The sequence below is a fragment of the Mesoplodon densirostris genome, chromosome 4, assembly GCF_025265405.1.
Source record: "Mesoplodon densirostris isolate mMesDen1 chromosome 4, mMesDen1 primary haplotype, whole genome shotgun sequence".
NCBI classification, from domain to species: Eukaryota; Metazoa; Chordata; class Mammalia; order Artiodactyla; family Ziphiidae; genus Mesoplodon; species Mesoplodon densirostris.
The window spans coordinates 98608402-98630483 of NC_082664.1; the positions used below are offsets into that span (position 1 = coordinate 98608402).

At 40.8% G+C, this 22082-nt stretch overlaps 2 protein-coding genes across 2 annotated transcripts in view; one reads left to right on the forward strand and one right to left on the reverse strand.

Annotated features, from left to right (window-relative positions):
- The window catches only part of LOC132488545 (ankyrin repeat domain-containing protein 26-like), a 114357-nt gene extending 113058 nt beyond the window's left edge, over positions 1 to 1299 (reverse strand). The window contains 1 exon segment of the mRNA XM_060096843.1: positions 1130 to 1299. The gene's annotated coding sequence lies outside the window, so the exon portion shown is untranslated.
- Positions 1300 to 1372: 73 nt separating this feature from the next.
- Positions 1373 to 22082, forward strand: part of LOC132488546 (ankyrin repeat domain-containing protein 26-like) — a 145026-nt gene continuing 124316 nt past the window's right edge. Inside the window, 10 exon segments of the mRNA XM_060096844.1 lie at positions 1373 to 1803; positions 3205 to 3319; positions 3482 to 3655; positions 7815 to 7921; positions 9417 to 9554; positions 11728 to 11798; positions 16935 to 16968; positions 19404 to 19476; positions 20359 to 20419; positions 20509 to 20702. Coding sequence (XP_059952827.1) covers positions 1574 to 1803; positions 3205 to 3319; positions 3482 to 3655; positions 7815 to 7921; positions 9417 to 9554; positions 11728 to 11798; positions 16935 to 16968; positions 19404 to 19476; positions 20359 to 20419; positions 20509 to 20702 — 1197 coding nt within the window. The 5' untranslated portion in view covers positions 1373 to 1573.

Genomic DNA, 22082 nt, shown 5'->3' on the forward strand with positions numbered 1-22082 from the left:
TATATTGATTTTTTAAATTTGTAGCAACGATCTTATACTTCAATAAAAAACAGAGTACTTGTTTGCATTCTATTTGATTTTTTTCATCTGCATACTATTCTTCAATATTCTTCAATCTATACCAACCAGTTTGTGCCTTCCTTAAGTACTGCCAGAAACTATCAACTCTTTCTCCTGTTACAAAATTATAGCTTAAAAAAGTTCTTCACTCTTGTTGTCAAACGAATACACAGATACCAAACAATAATCGTTTACAAATTAGAATGAAAGAATAATATACCATTACAGAAAAAAAAGCGCCCAGATACAGATATATCAAGAAGTGTACAGGATTTACATAATGAAAAAAGCTACCAAAGGCTAATGAAGGACATAAAATAAGACAAATTGAGAGACATAACATGTACCTGGATACACTGATACAAGAGACTGATTCTCAGTTAAAATTCTCTTCACCTAATTACAATCAAAATCTCACTAAGATCTCTCTTTAGCTTGGCATAGTGATTAAAAATTCATCTCAAATAATGTAGAGGTAAACATTTCCAAGAGAATACTGAAAAGGAAGACTAAGGAGGGAAACCTTGGACCTGTAATAGGTATTTATATTTTACAGACTACTGACGCTAGAAGAAGCAGACCAGAATGGAAAACCCAGAAACAGAAAAAACATCCGAGAATTAAATGTAAGATTAAGGGGTAAACTAGGTGAGGAAAGATGGATTGTTTGGGACAAGTGGATAACCATTTTTTAAAAAGTTCTCATATGGTACACCATGCTCCAAAATAAATCTTGAATTTAGAGACTTAATTAGGGGAAAATAAAAGCAAACACTAAAATATAGGTGAAGAAAATGTGCAGACGGAACGCTGGGCCACAGGGGAGGGTCAGGAGGCACGCGGAAACGCGTCTTCATTTCATCTGGAGAAACTGCGTTGGTTTCTCCTAAGTTTGCACTTGATGACACCTGTCGCCACAATCTCTGGAACCATGAAAACAGCTTTCTGTAGTTACATCTGTTAAATTCCATGGAGAAAGCCTGGGGCCCAGAGGGATGTGGAAAGGAATAAACTGAGGGATAAGGAGATTTACAGAGTATTTTTAGGGGAGCTCTCTGGGGGACGAGACCTTCTGCATCCTGAAGCTCCACGCCACTCTAGCCCCAGTCGCATGCGAAGACGACTCTCTCGCGGGAGATTCTAAAATTTCCAAATGTCCAGAAACGCCCAGCCAGCTCGCACCATCGTTGGAAAACAACCCAGCGCGTCCCACAAACAATCGCAGAGATTTGTGACGGTTGGACCTCGCACATGCGCACTGGGCACTCCTGCGCTCCGTGCCTCTGTGCGCAAGCGCAGTGACGCCGTCTTACAAGGCGTGCACGCGCACTGTGTTTAGCTGTATCGCTTGGCTACGGTTATTCTGGGCTGAAAGATGAGAAACCGCGGAGCTTCCCAGCTGGGATGTTGTGGCTAGACCGCGTTGGCTTATCTGTACCGCTAGTGTTAGGCTCAGGAGACTGTGAGAAGCCGAGGGGGAGGTGAGGTGTGTCTGAAGCGTGTAGGCTCTGCGATGAAGAAGATTTTTGGCTTCGGAAGTAAGAAGGGCGAGTCGCTCTTCGGCTCCTCCACCACCCCGCGGAGAGAGAGCGGTAATCGGGTCAACTCCCGGCCCGAGTACCACATCCGACCCAAGGATCTCGGGAAGGTCCACAAAGCTGCCAGCGTGGGCAACGTAGCCAAAGTGCAGCAGATTCTGTTGCTTGGGAAGAATGGCTTGAACGACAGGGACAAGATGAACAGGTAACCGGGGCGGGCGGGAGGAGGCGGGGCGGGCCTGGGTGGGGCCCCTGCTGTCAGTTTCCCCTCCGAGGCTCGTGGACACCTACGTGGGGTCCCGCGCCCCGCAGACTTTATAGGCAGCAAAAGCCTTAGCTGGTTTCGGACCCGCTCATGATTCCCCTTATAGAGCACTTTACTGACAGTTTTAAAGTCATTTGGCTGAATGTCAGTAATCACAGAAACGAAATTAAACATGAACAGCATCTTATTTTTAATGTACACATTTTTATACCGTAATGTTATATGTTACAGAGAAGTGCATAATGAGGAAAATAATTCTCATGACAGATCAACTTCTGGACTAAAAATTCTTCAGATACAATCCCGTATCTTTAAAAAAAATAATTTATTTATTGCTGTGTTGGGTCTTCATTGCCGTGCACGGGCTTCTCATTGTGGTGGCTTCTCTTGTTGTGGAGCACGGGCTCTAGGCGTGTGGGCTCAGTAGTTGTGGCTCGCGGGTTCTAGAGCGCAGGCTTAGTAGTTGTGGTGCACGGGCTTAGTTGCTTTGTGGCACGTGGGATCTTCTGGGATCGGGGCTCGAGCCTGTGTCCCCTGCATTGACAAGTGGATTCTTCACCACTGAGCCACCAGGGAAGTTCCATAATTTATAATATTATACATCACCTATACTTAAATTTTAAAAAATGGCAACTTTAGGCACAGAGATATTATGATAATTGGACCAACAGGAAAAATGAGAACTGAACAAACAAAAAATGCTACCAATTATAGTTGTAAGACATCGTGAATTATAAATTTCATTCCAATGTCAGAGATGTTAAATTGTGAGAAAGTGAGCATATTAGAATCATTGAAGTACAGTGTTCTCTCTAGTCCTCAAGACGTATCTTCAAAAGAGGTATAATATCCTTTTACTTAATTGAAATGTTGCCCTTGTAAAATAGTAGTAATAGTAATAATTATGATAATATTACCTAATAATTATTGAGCTGTTATCTGTGCGAGGAACTGTTCTAAACCCTTTGCACGGGTTCTCATTTAAGCATCAGAGTGGTGTCCTGTGAGGTAACTACTGCTCTATCCCCATTTTGTTGATGAGGAAATTGAGGCACAGAAAGGCTAAGTGACAGCTAATAAGTGACACAGTTATAGTCAAATTCAAACCCAAGTTGAGCTGAATCTCAAGGTCATGCTTTTTCTATTCAAGCAGGTTGTTCTTTGGTTAATGTGGAGAGTAAGAAGAGCTAATATATATTGTTCTTTCTCCAGAAGAAAACTAAATATTTGTTTTCAAGCGATAGGAATAGCATGCTATTAAATGTTTTCAATTACATGAACAATTGTATGTTTTGAAATAGTGCACTACTAATTTCCTAAAAACTCCTCTCGGTTTCGTAGGACTGCTCTCCATTTGGCCTGTGCCAATGGCCATCCGGCAGTGGTAACTCTCCTAGTGGAGAGAAAATGCCAGCTTAACCTCTGTGACAACGAAAACAGGACAGCGCTGATGAAGGTACATAGTAGCCAACCATGTCAGCGTGAGATGGATTTGATTTAACTACTTAGAATAAAAATGGATTTATCTCATTTAAATATAACGAATTGGTGAAACTTCTGGAATGTTTACTTTGAATTCCTAGAATTTACAGTCTGTTTCTTGGCATAACACTTATAGGCCATACAATGCCAGGAAGAGGAGTGTGCAACTATTCTGCTGGAACATGGTGCCGACCCAAATGTCATGGACGTCAGTGGCAACACTGCTCTCCACTATGCTGCCCTTTATCAGAATATATCACTCGCAGCAAAGCTGCTTTCACATGACGCCAACATTGAAGCAAGCAACAAGGTATAGCTCAACTATATTTACAAAATATTTGCCATACATGGTTGTTTTTTTGTTTGTTTTAGCTGCAGATGTTTTATCTATAATAATATGTACACTGAATACCACCCATCAGGCCCTGTTACCATGGAAACAACTCCAAAGGCAAGTCACGGGCTGGAGAAAGGTGGTGCTCACAGAAAGAGCACAATTCTGTCTCCCAGCCACCCTTCTACCCCAGAAGGAAAATCTTCCCATTAGGATATGCCTGGGAGTGGGTGGTGGGCTCAAGAGCCCACACAAGACAAAGACCTGGGGGGAGTGAGGTGAGGTGGAGGCTGGCTGCTTGCAGGGGCTCAGGGAATGGGTGCTGTTGGGGATGGATGGGAGGAGGAAGGAGACCCAGTACCCAGCAGGGAGAGCTGGGTGAGTGCCGGTGGCCAGGGCAGGCAGCAGGCCCTGAGCCCTCCAGGACCCCAGGTTCTAAGATCGGGGAAAGTGGGGCAGGTCGTGTTTGACACCCAGCAAGGGTGTTCACTTATGCTGGTGGCCATTTGGTCCACCATGTACACCTTGGGGTCTTCCACGCTCAGCCTCGGGTGGCTCCTCAGCAGGGTTGTAGCTGTGCATGGGGAGCAGGTGATGGCGAAGCTGCTGTTCCTGCTTTTTCTTTGGGACACACATTACCTCCTCCCACTGCAGCCCCGCCAGGAACTCCCTCTGCTGACATAGATGGGGTCAGTTTTACATATTTGGAAGCTCAAGCATTCCCTGAGTGAAAATATTTTGAAATAACTTAATTATCTAAGATTTCACTTTAAATCATTATATTTCTAAAGAAACATTAGAGAGTATAGCTTTCTTTTATGTGTCTATGGCAGATATTTGTGAAAACATTGCATTTGTTAAAGGTAAGACTTTTTTTTTTCCCCAAATATTTTTTCCCCGCTGAAATTTTTTTTCTGATTAGTGTAAAACAACAGAGAAATGCAAAACTTGCCTTGGAGATAGACTTTGTCCTAAAACTCAAACAAAACAAAAGCATTTTACAATATAATAGCAATCTTGCTGCTGTTGACAAGTTCCTATTTTATTAAAAAATGATTTATGTCAAAATGATTTCTCTCTCATTGCCTAAGGCTTCAGAGGGAAAAAGGAATAGGAAAAGGAGAGAGCAGTTGAAATATGCAGGCCGGGCTTCCCTGGTGGCTCAGTGGTTAAGAATCTGCCTGCCAATGCAGGAGACACGGGTTCGAGCCCTGGTCCAGGAAGATCCCACATGCCGCGGAGCAACTAAGCCCGTGAGCCACAACTACTGAGCCTGCGCTCTAGAGCACGCGAGCCACAACTACTGAAGCCCGCGCGCCTAGAGCCCGTGTTCCGCAACAAGAGAAGCCACCACAATGAAAAGCCTGCTCACCACAAGGAAGAGTAGCTCCCGCTCACCGCGACTAGAGAAAGCCCACGCGCAGCAATGAAGACCCAACGCAGCCAAAAATAAATTAATTAATTAAATTTAAAAAAAAAGAAATACGCGGGCCAATTTGGAAATTTGGCGGTTAGGAAATGCCAAGAAGAGGTTTTTGGGGTTTTCTTTTCCCTTCAGTTTATGTATTTAGGCAAAGTTCTTTTCAGGTTTCGGGGATAATAATTCTTATTTGGGGAAAGAGCCTAAGTGAACTGTAACCTTGCCTGGAGATCAATTTTAGGAGGACTCAGAGGAAATCAGATTGGCAATGAATGTGTGGTGATTAAATGGGAAATAAGGGAGAAGAACAGATAATTAACTGACATCCTGTTTTGGCAGAAACAGCCACTTAGATAAGAGTCTAGAGTCTGCTCTCAAATCTAGAATGTCTTGATGGGAAGTAAAGGGTTTATAAGTAATGAGATCAAGTTGCATTTTCAGTTTACTTGTCCCTGTTCTACCTACTTACCCAGAAAAATTAAATGTAGTTTTGGTGACTCTGATCTCTTACACTTTTCTTTTTTTTTTTCAAATCCTCAATTGAGAAAAGGAATTGGCCATGTGGGTAGAGATGAGACTGACATGGTTGCTACACTAATTCTCAGCTAGAATTGTGCTCGTGAACCACAGTCACCTGGGAGAACTTATAAAAAATTTACAAGCCTAGGCTCTCCCCTGAAGATTTTGATTGAATAAATCTAGCAAGGCCCGGACATGTGTGTTTGGAAATATTTCCTCGAGATTCTGTTACAGCCCTTGGTTAAGAACAATGGAATGGATGAGTGTGATTTATAAATTCACAGATCTCAAAAATAAGAAATCTCTAGAAGAGTTGGAGTTTGATAGATGCTACTTCCATCAACTCCCTCCTTTCCAACAATATTAGCCTGACTTTTATCTTTCTCTGCCTCTGTAATTGAGAAGGTAAAAGGGATATTATTGGCAATATCTATTGGCTTGAAGAATAACTCCTTTTTCCTTCCAACCACTAATCATTCACTGGCACTCAGAGAGTCTTTAGAAATTTGCTTATGGTGAGTCATTTAATAAGTAGAGTGTGACCCTTTGCGGATTTTGCACCTTTTGTTATCATCCAGGTCATTAGGTCAACAGATGTTTATCACAAACAGGGTTTTCCTGACTGCAGTAAGAGTAAAGCATGAGCCTTCTTTTGGTGAAAGCTGCATGACAGAGTCTTGCAGTGTGTCTGTTAGGTTCACTGGTCCCTGGCATAAGCAAGATGATAGTTTTAAACATCAAAACCCATGAAGTTAGTAACAGTACAGATAGGAATTGTTTTAATAATTTAGTTTCAGCAGTCTTATGAACTAATTATCCATTTGGTTAACATCAGGGAGAATTATAGAAATAGATTGTAGTTTTAACAGGCATTGGAAACATTCTTGAAGTGGGTATTATGAATCTTAATAGCAATTTTTATTACACGTTGGGACCCACTTTTTTTTGTAAAACACATGATACTAAAGAAAGGAAAGTTTTTTTGTTTTTTTTGCGGTACGCCGGCCTCTCACTGTTGTGGCCTCTCCTGTTGTGGAGCACAGGCTCCGGACGTGCAGGCTCAGTGGCCATGGCCCACGGTCCCAGCCACTCCGCGGCATGTGGCATCTTCCCAGACAGGGGCACGAACCCATGTCCTCTGCATCGGCAGGCAGACTCTCAACCACTGCGCCACCAGGGAAGCCCTAAAGAAAGGAAGGGTTTTACATGCAAATATTTGCTTTATACCCACCCGTTTGGAAACACTCACAGCAAACATAAAAACACAAGTGGGCTATAGACTAAACTTGGCCCCTGGATGTGTTTAGCTTTCCTCCACAAATTGAGTCAGCATTTAAAATTTAGGAGACTCATGCAGAAATCTGCATTTCAGGCTTCTCTTAAGGAATCCAATCTGGTCCCCCTTGAGCCCATGCTACTGTTTGGTCTGCCGTGCAAAGGGTGCCCCTTCTGTATGGGGCGCGTTCTCCAGTTTGCTGGCCTCACCTGGGTTCTTCACTTACTTGGGTCACCTACTTTGCCTCCATAAGCATCTGTGTTTCCAATTCCTGTATTACAGTTTATTTTGATAAATATTTCTAGATTTTAAAAGTCATTAATTTCTAATCTATTTCATATTTTAAAAGAATCTAAGAATGGGATTGAATTTTTCAAGTTAGAATTTATAAGTTGGTTTTTTAAAAAAACCCTTTTCTTTACATGTTCATGTGAAGAATCATATTCCCATTGGACTGTCTGTAAACCTTATGAGGTTAATTGGTTATCATTGGATAGGTTATGCATGTTGCAGACAGTATTATATCTTTCTCCTCAGCATTGTTCCTAAAATATGCAGTTGATTTAATAGTTAAATGATTATCTCTGGAGGAGTGTTTAGAGTGTATAGACTAGTATAGAGCAATAAAATAACTACAGTATACCTGATAAATACTGTGATAGAAGCAAAGATCCTTGGAACCGGTAAATGTTGGAAGTGAGTTTTAGAGAATGACTTTGCAGTTAATCATGTGAAGAAGTGAGGAGGAGCATTTTAAAGAGAAGGAAGCAGCACAGGGTGGGTGAGAAGGAAGGGGCTCCTTTTTATTTACTTTCTATATTAGATGTTTAAGTTCAGAGAATCTATTATAAGTTTTAAAATTCAGTTTAGAAACATGTAACTTTGTACATTCTATATAAAGTGTTTCTTCTGTTTTACAGGAGGGCTTCACACCACTTTTACTTGCTGTAAGTGAAAACAAGCAGCAAATGGTGGAATTTTTAGTAAAGAAAGAAGCAAATATACATGTAGTTGATAAGATGAAAAGGTACAGTAGTTTGTTCTTTTTCTTTTTAAAAACCTTAGTGCTGTTCTAGAGTGGTGACAGAAAGATTGAATTAGTAAGAAGAGATTAATGTATAATCAACACATCATCAGGTCGAAAAGCAATTATTCTGACTGTGTATCATGAAAAATAATATAGCAGGATTCATATTCCTTTATAATATTGACTGATGTCATTTGCCACCTGATTTTTTTCTTTTTTTTGGTCATACGATCTTATAATAGCTCTGGGGTTTCATATTAGTTTTATTAGCTTTATAAAGTATGGATTCTACTTTTTAATTTACCTTATGACACAGTATTGAATTTCTTAATTCTTTAATAATAATTTTTTAACCTCTACTTTGTATACATTTTTCCTTAAAAGATGCATGTCTTTGGGATGACTCTTTGCTTTAAATTACTTTCTTTGAAGAATACTGATGTTATTAGGTTATCACAAAGTGATTGTTAATCACTATTACCAGATACTGTGGGCTCATCAGTTTTTATCCTTTTTCATTTCTAGTACTTTTTTTTTTTTTTTGTGGTACGCTGGCCTCTCACTGTTGTGACCTCTCCCGTTGCGGAGCACAGGCTCCGGACGCGCAGGCTCAGCGGCCATGGCTCACGGGCCCAGCCGCTCTGTGGCATGTGGGATCTTCCCGGACCGGGCCAGGAACCCGTGTCCCCTGCATCGGCAGGCGGACTCTCCACCACTGCGCCACCAGGGAAGCCCCATTTCTAGTACATTTTGATATTCTTATTTTTAATTGGTGAAGGTAGAAGGAAGAAAGATAGCTTTAATTGGATAAACATTTCCTTCAATGAAGACAAGTCATAGGTGGGTGATAAAGAGGAAAATGATGGGCTTTAGATTCAGACTGGGTTTAATTCCTAGCTTTCCTACTTATTAGGTGTATGACCTTGGGAACGTTACTTATTATCAGCAAATATGTTTCCTGCTATGAAAAGGAGGATAGTAGTATATCCTTCAAGGGTGGTTGTGTGGAAGAAAGATTACATATATAGTATTTCATTTAGTGCCTAGCACATGCTTATCAGCATCCTTAACTGCAACCATGACTGTTTTTATTTCATTATTATTAATATTATTGTTTTAAGCCTGCAAATAGCTTATCCTTAACCTGACCTCTAGCTGATTTTGAAGTATAATATAACAGACTAAGGAAGAAATGGGGAATTCTTCCTTTATATACTCACCTGCTTCAGATAAGTGACCTCAGCATAGCTTCTTGTCCATCAAGGACTTTCAATTAGCAGTTTCTACTACATGCCATCCGAGTGGGACAGGAGGCTTCTTTTTTGTCCCTTCATTTTAGCCTTGGAGGTAATTTACAAAGATGAACACTTGAACGTGTAAATGGTCAGTTCTACATGGATTGGCAAGATATTAACTTGGTAAAGTATATTAAATTAGCTGTTAAAGTAAGTTAGCTAAAGTTCCTAAGGGTGAAATTATCTCTCTGTTATTTTAGAACAGCCCTCATACTTGCTGTAAACAATGATTCAACAAATATAGTCAGGCTTCTTCTTCAAGAAGGTATTGATGTCTTTTCTCAAGATTTCTGTGGAAGGACCGCAGACGAATATGCTCGTATTTATGGTTTTCATATGTAAGTGTTTACATTAAAATGCCAGTTATCACTAAACTGTGGTTAAAAATAATTTAACTGTTACTTGTTATGTGACAGGTGAGAGTTCTAGTTTGGTGCAGGCAGTTTGGGAATGGTGGTGAGATGTTCCCTATCATCAGCTGGAACCCAGCCAAAAGGCCAGACGAGTTAGATGTAGCAGTGGGCACAGGGTTCTTTATCTCAGGACTTTAAGACTTTATATCCTTAAAGATCCTAACATTATCCATTTCATTCCAAGTGTAACCCCTATGCATGGGGTACAAGTAGTGTCACAGCTCTGATTTTTCTAACTTGTTATTTGGGTCTTGAAGTGTTTAGTTCAGCAGACTATCCTATATTTTCTCTTGGGGACTTACTTCTATACTCTCCCTCTTAAATTTTGCAAGAACCTAAGGGATTCCCTAAGATCAAAGAGACAGTCCTCTTCCATAATTCATCTGGAGGGGAAAAAAAAGGGCATTCTCATCATTCTGTTGATTGCATTGATTCTGTTGCTGCAGTGTTGCTACTAAAACTGGTCTTAGCAGGGTCTCCTTGGCAGCTGGATCTGGAGTCTGGATGTTGCTCTCTAAAGACCTTTAATAATTTTAAAAGAAAAAAAGAAACCGGTCCTGCAGTCGGGTCACGATTGACCTTTGCTCCCAGGATGCCCTTGCTGATTCAGATTCCTCAGTTTTCATGGTGATGCACACTTAGACTTCAAAGTGACAACTTTTTTAGTTCTCATACATATGCCTGTAGCTCAGCCACTGTTCCAAAGCACCAGCACCCAGTTCTGGCGCCTGGGCCTCCTAGCCTTAGCCACACACCCCTTCCCCGACACACTCAAAAACCTTATGGAGAGCCCACATCTTAGCCCAGATCTTCACGATGAGTTACCCTTTGAGGCTAGCAGATGTCAATGGGAAGCGTTATAGGCTGTCAGAGAGGTTCAAATGCTCCTGCCGGGGGAGAGCAGACTTTCCTTTTTCCTTTGTTACCAGACCTGAACCTCAAGGCTGCTTTATATCCTGTGGGGCACTTTTTCTTAGGTTCTGGAAGGTCCCATATCATCCTCCTCAGAGTAGTGGGTGCCAGCTTGCCTGAGATTCCATAACTGAGGTTGGCCCCTCAAGTGATCTGTTTTCCATGATAATGAAAATCTTCTAAATTATTTACATCTGCCTCAGCCTTCAAAGTATTTTCAGATTCTGCCTCATAAGGAACCCATTCACCAGAAATCCCTGAATCTCAAGTAGGTTAGTTGGCATTAGGAGAGGTAAGCCCCGTCCAGGACTTGTCAGCATCCATGGTAAAAGTAGGGTTATGTCTTCCAAGTGAACTGGCGATGAACATGGAGCTTAAGCATCCTTCTAAGAAAGATCTGCTGGTTCAGAGTTTGAGTAGGTAGAGAAGGAGTAGTAGTGGTCCAAGCCAGGCCTGGACTTCGATTAGTTTTCTACTCTTGGTGCGATTAGCTGCAATAATGGGGGGCAGTTATGTTATCTAATTTAATGAGGTCATATATTTATAAATAAATTCAGTTACAAATTATAGAATAGCTGAGAGTCCCTGAATTACAAACCACCAAGAAAGGACAGCTAATCACCCTGATTACTGACGTTTTCCCTGAAAACTGCAACATTAGAATGTTAAACCTATGAAAGGACACACACATTGGGATTTTAATATGATTTTTACAAATTAATTTATATATTATTTATTTTTGGCTGCATTGGGTCTTTGTTGCTGCACGCGGGCTTCCTCTGGTTGTGGTGAGCGGGGGCTACTCTTTGTTGCGGTGCGCGGGCTTCTCATCGCGGTGGCTTCTCTTGTTGTGGAGTTCGGGCTCTAGGCATGTGGGCTTCAGTAGTTGTGGCACGTGGGCTCAGTAGTGGCTCGCGGGCTCTAGAGCTCCGGCTCAGTAGTTGTGGCGCACGGGCTTAGTTGCTCTGCAGCATGTGGGATCTTCCCGGACCAGGGCTCGAACCCGTGTCCCCTGCAATGGCAGGCGGATTCTTAACTGCTGCGCCACCAGGGAAGTCCCACAATCGAAGTTTTGGTAATAGCTCTGACATTGTCTGAAGTGATCAAAGAATTTAATATATTTGGTAATTGTTTTTCATATTAGTATTAAAATAGTAATGTTATTTATCACATTTTTAATACATAGCAACTGCCAACTGATTTCTGAATATAAAGAAGAAAAGAGACCTAAAACTCCTTCTCAAAATAGCAACCCAGGTAAGACGTCTGATAGTGAATTACTCTTGGTGACCCTACCATAGATAAAGTAAGAGTGAGGAAGTTTTAATAATGAAAAAGCAATGAAAAAAACCAGTGTGTAAACTGCATGTATTTTTTTATTTTTTAAATTAATTTCTTAATAGTCTAGTATTCAGAATTGTTTAAGAAGTTAATTGTAGGTAATTTAAAATCAGACAGTATTGTCTGAAAAGAAATCCACATATTTAATCATGGCCCCTAAAATCCCATATTAAATCTTTGCGTAAATAAGAAAAAAGATTTTTTGGTTAGTACGTTGTATGTTTCCTCTATAATCACATGAATATTAGTTATTGTATAGTGATTAGCCTCAGGCAGGCTGGCACCCACTACTCTGAGGAGGATGATATGGGACCTTCCACAACCTAAGAAAAAGTGCCCCACAGGATATAATGCAGCCTTGAGGTTCAGGTCTGGTAACAAAGGAAAAAGGAAAGTCTGCTCTCCCCCGGCAGGAGCATTTGAACCTCTCTGATAGCCTAAAACGGTTCCCATTGACATCTGCTAGCAGAAAAGACAAGTAAGAGCCTCAAAGGGTAACTCATCGTGAAGATCTGGGCTAAGATGTGGGCTCTCCATAAGGTTTTTGAGTGTGTCGGGGAGGGTGTGTGTGGCTAAGGCTAAAAAAGTTACCATCTTTAAGCCTGGGAACTCAACAGTACCTTCCTGGTACTTTAAACAAATGGCAAACAAGAAGAACTGCAAAGCTGAGCCAGTGTGCAGTGTACCAAGAAGAGATTATTTTTGAAAGCTACCTACCGATAGTACAGAAGTCAGAAAAGCAATGCCTGGTAGCAAAGCACTGGTTGTTTTCCATATTATTGTACCAGCGAGGTCTCGCTATTACCAACTTCATTCCTCACAAGTCCAAACAGAGTGAGATAGGCTGACTTCATTAGAACCAGATGTTTTCTTCTGTGTGTTGGATAATTGTCATGACACTATAATTTTGTTAGAACGAGATGCTCTGTTGCCATTAGTTAAAGGATTATCATAGTATTCAAATAGCCCAACTGGAGACTCAGCAAATTCTAATAAAAGCACAAAGATACTTCACATTAAGAAATACACTATTGTGTTCCCTAGATGTGGCACCTAGCACATTGTACAATCTGTATGAGGACACCTCTAACATAGTAGACCTCTGTCCATCAAAGAACTTCTGTAGGTTGGTTTTACACGTTAGAGGAGATACAGAAATGAAATAGAGCTTTGGTCTTCAAGGTGCTCATAATAGAGTTGTCCCTGGTTAATTTCAGTATTTTTTTAAATGGAATTTTCAAAGAAAATATTCTTATCTATTTGTTAATTTGTCCACTTAACAAATAACTATCAAGTATCTTTTAGGTACTAGGCACTATTCTGATGTCACAGGATGCAAGCATTTAAAAAACGCAGTCCTTGGGCTTCCCTGGTGGCGCAGTGGTTGAGAGTCCACCTGCCGATGCAGGGGACACGGGTTCATGCCCCGGTCCAGGAGGATACCGCATGCCGCGGAGCGGCTGGGCCCGTGAGCCATGGCCGCCGAGCCTGCGCGTCCGGAGCCTGTGCTCTGCAACGGGAGAGGCCACAGCAGTGAGAGGCCCGCATACCGCAACAAAACAAAACAAAACAAAAAAAACACAGTTCTTGGGCTTCCCTGGTGGCGCAGTGGTTGAGAGTCCACCTGCCGATTCAGGGGACACGGGTTTGTGCCCCGGTCCAGGGAGATCCCACATGCCACGGAGCGGCTGGGCCCGTGAGCCATGGCCTCTGAGCCTGCGCGTCCGGAGCCTGTGCTCCGCAACGAGAGAGGCCACAACAGTGAGAGGCCCGCGTACTGCAAAAAAAAATTAAAACAAAAATTTAAAAAATAATAAAAAACACAGTCCTTGCCCTCTAGGAGCTTGTTATTATAATGATCATTTTTATTATTTAGTATACTTTATTCTGTGCTTACTATGTCCCAGAGCCCACTAGGAGTTTATAAATTGTCTTTATGTATTTTTTTAAGTTGGTGTTTCATATGTGCCAGATATTTTAAGTCCATGGTGAGGAATTAGAGTTTTTAAAAAGTGCGTGGACTTTAAGGTAAGCGTGCAGAGTGAGGAGAAGTTTGCCAGGTAAAGAGGCAGAAGGACAGCGTTTGGCTGGAGGAACATCTATCAAGATCACATGTTTTGCAGAAAGAACAGCAGTGCACAGGCTGAGATGTACGAGTGGACTTGGCAGGATTTATGAGCAGTTCAGTTTTGCTGGTGCAGAAAGGGTGCTGTGGGGATGGTTGGTAAAGAACACTTGAGGAGGGGCTGGAGAAAAGTAGGGCAGGCACTGAGCTCCACAGCGGGACAAACGGAAGGTCTGCTGGGGACAATCTGAGTCACATACTGCGGGGATCCTCCTCAAGGAATTTGAGTACCAGCCAATGACGAAAAGATATCAGTGGAATTACAAAGCCCTTAACTGAGGACTGAGGGTCTTGAGATGGAGGGAAGTAGCATTATTCCACATAGATCAGTCTCTATTTTTTAAAAAAGTATTTATTTATTTATTTATTTTGGCTGCGTCAGGTCTTAGTTGTGGCGTGCAGACCCCTTGTTGCAGTGTGCGGGCTCCTCTCTAGTTGTGGCGTGTGGTAGATCAGTTCCTATATTTGTTCATCTGAGTGTGCTAAATAAAACTCTCATTCAAAATAAAAATTAAAAAGGAAAAACAAAAAAAAGAAAAGTAGGAGAGGATGGTGGTGATGTTGCAAAAAAATTTTTTAATGAAAATTTCAAGGAGGGAGTATCAATTATATCAAGTAAAATTACTGAAAAGAAAGTTGGATTTAACTCTTAAAAGTTCTTTGGTGGTAACCTTTTCATAAGGACAATTTAAGAGTCATAACATCTACTTTTTACATGAGTGGTACTTCTGATGTCCAAATATGGAAAAATCATCACATCTACCAAGGTCCTACCTAAGTTTTTCATAACAGCGGCAGCTGCCCACGCAGGGTCAGCAAAAACAGTCTGGCCTGGTGAGTACGCTTGCCCGCGTTTTCCCAGAGTTGTCAAAACCTGGGAGTGGGACTTCCCTGGTGGCCTAGTGGTTAAGACTTCTTGCTTCCACTGCAGGGGGCATGGGTTTGATCCCTGGGGAACTAAGATCCTGCATGCCGCTCGGTGTGGCCACAAAAACAAAAACAAAACAAAAAACCTGGGAGTCAACTGTGAGGAATTAAATCCTGCTTAGTTGGAGAAAATTAACTGATCTTTTCATTTTCTTTATAGGAACTTTCATACTTTAGAACATATTATCAATCATCAGAATTCTTTGGTTTTTTTCTGGTTGAAATAGGATTGTGGTTTGTTTCAATTACTTTCTGATGTCACTGTTTCATCTATCCCTTTTATGCCTTTATTCAAATGTGTATAGAAATACAGGCAAATATCAAGAAAAACAGATTTGAGGAAGGTTATTCTGTGAAATAACCTGACTGTAATCACATATAACACACCCACCCAAATAATACAGACTTCATGTTAACAATGCAACTGTTTGAGAGGTTCCCCAAACCACACCAGGTTCGGCTCTTCCATAGAACTCCCAGGACTCAGCATGTGGTTGTACTCATGCTTGTGATTTATTACAGTGAAGGAATACCAAGCAAACTCAGCAAAGGGAAAAGGCGCACGGTGCGAAGTCTGAAGGAAACCAGGCGCAAGCTTGCAGGTGTCCTCTCCCTGTGGAGTTACTGCGTGTGCTTCGTTCCCCCAGCATCAGATTATGACAACACATGTGAAATGTTGTCCAGCAGTACCAGAGTCTCTCCCTCCCTCCTCCCCTCCCTCCCTTTTTTTGTTCATCAGCTTAAGAAACAATGACATATGCCTTACAAGCTGAAAAAGCATGATTTCTATAATCATTTGCCACATAATGGGAAGGGTTGAGAAAAATGACATCCCTCACTACTACACAGCACTAACTGTTTGGACCATGCTGCTCTATGTGGTGGTGGGTCCAGATAGACTGTCGAGCAATGGAAGGAGACAGTCTCAAGAGATTATATTTTTAAAATGTATATATATTGAAAACTTAAAAAAAATTCAACTTCTCCATCCTCACCATCCAGTTGACCCCATTTGCCCTCCCCCGCCTCCCTTTCAGGAGATTATCCTTTATAAAACTGGAATTACAAAGTCTTTCATGCTTATCTTGCAATTGGAAATAGGGCCAGAAAGAGTTTGTTTCCTGTGTTTTGCCATGCTCTAAAGTACAGCGCCTGTAGACCAGGCTTCCTTGTGACAGGGCGTTTTCACCCTGAACTGAAGAGCCGGAGAAGTTGTGTTACGTGATGGCAAAATACATGTATTCTGTACGCACTGCTCTGAGTGATGGTAGTCCAGAAATATCATGCTATTTAAGTTTGCTATTGTCAGTTTATGGTACTGATTCTACTAATGATACCATTTTCTGTCAGTCTCACAGTTTGGTTAGGATTATGGTCATTGTAAACAGCACTTCACTTTTAGGTAACAAATTTTGATAAATACTGTTCTTTTTTTTGCATATGATAAATGTAAAGGAGGGGAAATGGCTCTCATGCATAATTGCCTAGCAGTGGTATAATCAGCATTCACTCTAGTATACTGTCCAGGTGTGATTACAAAGGAATACTTTTTTTAAAATTAATTAATTAATTAATTTTATTTTTGGCTGCGTTGAGTCTTCGTTGCTGCACGCAGGCTTTCTCTAGTTGCGGGAGTGGGGGCTACCCTTTTTTGCGTCGCGCGGGCTTCTCATCGTGGTGGCTTCTGTTGCGGAGTACAGGCTCTAGGTGTGCAGGCTTCAGTAGCTGCAGCACGCGGGCTCAGTAGTTGTGGCTCGTGGGCTCTAGAGCTCAGGCTCAGTAGTGTGGCACACGAGCTTAGTTGCTCTGCGGCATGTGGGATCTTCCCGGACCAGGGCTCGAACACGTGTCTCCTGCATTGGCAGGCAGATTCTCAACCACTGCGCCCCCAGGGAAGCCCACAGAGGGATACTTTTTAACAAAGCATCAGTCTTACACTTTTAATATTCTGTATTTTTCTATTGTTGATTTAAAATGTGTTTTACTTTTTCCTTTAACAGTGGTTAAGAATTCTGAAGAAGAGTCTTTAAGCAGGTAGGATCTTATGGATTTTTAAAACTTGTATGTTTAACTAAGGGAACATGGAGAAAAGAAACTAATGTTTGTTGAGTGTTCTACTCTGGGTTAGACACTGTATTATGTGCTTAAATTTGTTACATCATAGAGTCATCACAATCGCTTTACAAAGTAGCTGTGCTATATAGCTTACTTTAATTAATTAGGCAGCTGTGGTTTGGAGGGCTTGGTTAATTGACCCATGATTCCATAGACAACAAGTTGCTGACCTGTGATGTGACGGTCAGCCTCAGATCCACTCTCATGTCCTTCAGCAGAGATTGATAAGTACCCGTGTAGCACTGGGGTCAAGATACAGACCCAAATCAGATCAACTCAGAAAGTCAAATTTAGTTATGTACTAACTCTGATTTAGAGTTTTCCTAAGAAGCCTGGTTAGTCCAAGCCTTTGTCCTGCTATATTTGACAATTGCAGTGGTAACTAGTACCTTGTATTTACCATTAAGGTGTTATGGCAGATCTCAGGTAGCTGAGGCCTCAGAACCATAGGGTTTTATACAAGCAAGACCTCATTAGGCAGGTCTCCTTAGATATAATGATGTCTACTCTCCTTAAGGTGAATTAGTTTTCTATAAGAGAAGAGTATCTGCCTATAGACCATGTTATGTTAATTAAATTCAACATCTACATAGAGCATCTGTCTAGTTGATTTCTCTACTTACTGCCTTCCCAGTCTGGTTTTGGTTTTCCCTTCAGGGTAGTACCCTTGCCTGGTTCTCTGAAGTTTTTTTTTTTTCTAGAGTCTTTTTTCTTTTCTTTTTTTTTTAAAATAAATACATTTGTTTATTTGTTTATTTTTGGCTGCATTGGGTCTTCGTTGCTGTGCGTGGGCTTTCTCTAGTTGCGGCGAGCAGGGGCTACTCTGCGTTGTGGTGCACGGGCTTCTCATTGCAGTGGCTTCTCTTGTTGCAGAGTGCTCGGGCTTCAGTAGTTGTGGCACGTGGGCTCAGTAGCTGTGGCTCATGGGCTCTAGAGCACAGGCTCAATAGTGTGGCGCACAGGCTTAGTTGCTCTGGGGTATGTGGGATCTTCCCAGACCAGGGCTCGAACCCGTGTCCCCTGCATTGGCAGGCAGATTCTTAACTACTGTGCCACCAGGGAAATCCCGAGCCCATCCTTGATTCAGGAACCATTGCCTTCACAGGCTGAAATCTTAAAGGTTGGAGACTGCCATTGAGCAGGCCTCAGGGGTGAGGCACAGGGGTGATTTGGGAGGGGAGCCTATAGGAAGGAAGATATTTAGGCAGTACATAGGGAAAGAGAGGCACAGCTGCCAGGACTCTGTTTCTACAGCACTGTCTCTGCTTGGGGATCTGAGTGCCTATGAGGGTTTTTAAGAGCTAGCTATTCATGTGGACCTGAATAAGGCAGGACCTGTATAGGAAAACTAAGTAGGCTTTATAATTTTTAATGTTTTAATCTCTCTGGGAATGGTTTAACATATAAATTAGACATATAAATTTGTTCTTTGACTTTTGTACATTTAACTTTCAAACATTTCAGGGGACTCCCTGTACTGTTTTAGAGTAAAGGGAAGGAATGGGGCCTTCTTTTTTTTTTAATACATTTATTTATTGATTTATTTAATTTTTGGCTTCATTGCTGCGCACGGGCTTTCTCTAGTTGCGGTGAGTGGGGGCTACTCTTCGTTGTGGTGCACGGGCTTCACATTGTGGTGGCTTTTCTTGCTGCGGAGCATGGGCTCTAGGCATGCGGGCTTCAGTAGTGGTGGCGTGTGGGCTCAGTAGTTGTGGCTCGCCGGCGCTAGAGTGAAAGCTCAGTAGTTGTGGTGCACGGGCTTAGCTGCTCCACGGAATGTGGGATCTTCCCGGACCAGGGCTTGAAGCCGTGTCCCCTGCATTGGCAGGTGGATTCTTAACCCCCTGCGCCATCGGGATAGCCCCGGGAGCCTTCTTTAATAAGTGGTTTCCCTGCTGGAGAACCAAGACTGCCATTTTTGATGGACACAGATTACTCTTTGAACCAGGCACGGACAATGGAGAAGGAACAGCATATCCTTCTACTTTGTTTTAGGTCATCAGGTTTGTTCCAGTTCTGGTAAACAAAAGTTATGTTACCCATTAATTGGGTTTTCAGTTCAGGTTTTAGGACTTTTGGTGAAAACAAATTATTCTTAGGCTCTGCCAGTATATTGGCTGTCACCCTTTGTTATGGGAACTAAGAATGGGTCTTAGCTAGATATTTCATAGGTTGGGAGAGATGGAAGCAGAAATAGGTAACTAAAAGCTTTTCCAAAACAGAGGCCACATTTTAATGATGTCAGAAAACATCATTTAATATATAGATAACCAACCTTTCACTTGATTTTGTTTGTTTGTTTTCGGTTAAAGAAATGAAGTCACTCATTTTTGTTATATATTTTTGCTCTGAAGCCTTTCCAACAAACCTGGTGTTGATGATTCATGGCCTACATCAGAGGATGAAGACTTAGATTTTGATACCAAGGTAAAGTTCTCTCCTGTGAAATTAGTTTTCCTGCTTTGAATTTAGTTTTGTGTAGTATTAACTTTTAAAGTTTAGCAGTGGTCTACCTCATTGTTTTATGTTTGTAGTAGAAAGTTGGTCAGAGCAAACCATTTTATAAAAATATGACTAGTTGAATTTTTTTTTTACTTTGCTAAATACTGAAGGTCAGGGCTGAAGAGGAAATGGGCTGGGAAGTAGATAGTGAGAGGAAAAGTGTATTGGGAAGCACTTTCCCACAAGGGAGGAAATACGAAATTTGGTCAAGGATAAGGATTCTTACTGTGACTTTTCAACCATACTGACGTGATTTATATATACTCATGCTTAAATGAAATCTTTAGTGGATACAGTTACTTACTGTAATAATCATAGAATTTTCCTGGGGCCTTTCAGTTCCAAAACTATGTAGCATATATCATCTAGTTCTTTTTTCTTGGACAATTTTTATTTTGGTATCATAGAGTTGTTAGGAGAGAGCTTTTTTTTTCTCTGTTTCTGTCTTTGGTTCTGCATTAAGCCTAAAATAACAGTCGAAATTATGGAAATTTAGAAATTAAAATTCTGTTTCTCAAAATCCATATTATGAAGGGATTTCGCTGTGTTTTCTGAAGCATTCCATTAAGCGTATATTCAGGGAATTCCCTGGTTGTCCAGTGGTTAGGACTCCACGGTCTCACTGCCAAGGACCCAGGTTCAATCCCTGGTCGGGGAATTAAGATCCCACAAGCAGTGCAGGATCTTATTTCCCCGACCAGGGGTTGAACCCATGCCCACTGCAGTGGAAGCATGGAGTTTTAACCACTGGATCACCAGGGAATTCCCAATACTTCTTATTCTTAAAGCTCTTGTTTTCTTCTCTAGAATGTCCTGAAACCAAGTTTAACAAAGCTAATGAGTGCTTTTCAGCAATCCAAGAAAAACAGTAAGTTATTTGAAGACTGTCCTTCTTGTGTTATTCACTGATTTGAAATTACGGATGTTCTCATGTACTCCACCTTGTTTTCACTATAGTAGAAGCAAAATGTGGCATCGTGAGACCAGAAGAGAGAACCTTCTTTGAGCACAATAGTTCTGATAGTGGAAATGAAGATGTGGCCAAAACCTTTCCCAAACCATCAATCCAGGGGGTCACTCATCCTGCTTTCCCATCACCTGAACCTCTCCCAAAACCTCTCAAGTCTTTAGCAGGCCTTGGTCTTACAAAGGTAAGTTGTTCTGTTTTGTTTTTAACTTTTTTTTTCTGTGCTTTTTCACATACCAGCCCCCTGATTCTTACAGTGATGAAAAGGATCCCTTACAGAAATGGAATTCCTCAAGATCATGATAGAAAACAGTGTAATAACAAGAGTAATATATGTGCAGGATTGAGATTTATGAACGTTGGTGGCAGTAAACCATTCTGAAGTATGCCATTATGAAAGGAAAGAATGAGAAAGCAACTAGAAAGAACAACTAGATGAATATGAAGATGGGGAGGGGGATGAAGGGGAATAATTCATTTAAGAAGGACAAGATGAATTTAAAGATTGAATGAGGGTCAAGATGAGAGAGATTATTATACAAACAACAGAAATAGTGGGGTTAAGTGAGAGCAGGAACTCTATATTATAAAATATGATAGAAATTATTTCAAATTCAAATTAACAAGAGAAAATCAGGTCATGGGAAAAAATGCTCATACTCTTTTGAATGACATATAGTTGATTTTTATGAAGAACTGAAAGAGAATTTGATCCTTACCTTTTTTTGGTTGTTGTTGTTTTTTAATTGAAGTGTAATTGATTTACAATACTGTGTTAGTTTCAGGTGTACAGCAAAATGACTTGGTTATACATATATATGTATATATCTATATTCTTTCCAATTCTTTTCCATTATAGTTGATTACAAGGTATTGAATATAGTTCCATGTGGAAGTTAGTTTTAATTTGAAGTTTTTTCCTTTTTAAAAAATTCTCACTTTTAAATTAATAAGGTTATGTCTTATATTTAATCTAGCAAAACCTTTGTTCATAGATAATGCAAGAAGAGCTCTGTTTTAGGCCTTATCAGATTTATTATGAATTAAGAATTTGGGGCCCTTCTGTTTCTTGTGGTTTCTTACTTACTGTTTGGTATATACTTAACTAATTTATCTTACTGTTTGGAATCCTCTTGGTAGGTGTTTTAGATCTTTTTGAGAATAAACAAAGAGGAAGTAAATAAATATTTTATCTAGTCTTTCACTAAGATTATAATTTCTAATTGTGTAAATGAGGTTCTTAATTTCAAGTCATTAAATGAGAAAATTTTAAACTGCAACAGTATTAAAGAAAAAAATATAGAAATCATTTTTTCTGAGAGATTCTGATTTATCTTTTCCTAGTAATATCTGCACATAATGGGCACATATACACACATCAAATGAATGAAAGTACAATTGATGATTTTTTTCTAATATAAACTACTTGTTATTATAAAATAATAAGGAAGGAAAAATTACCAGAAGAGTGTACAAAATTATCTTTGCAAGATAATTTTTTACTTTTTAAAATATCTCCAGCAGTAGGTACATTTCATGTTATTCTTGAGAAACTTTATTAACT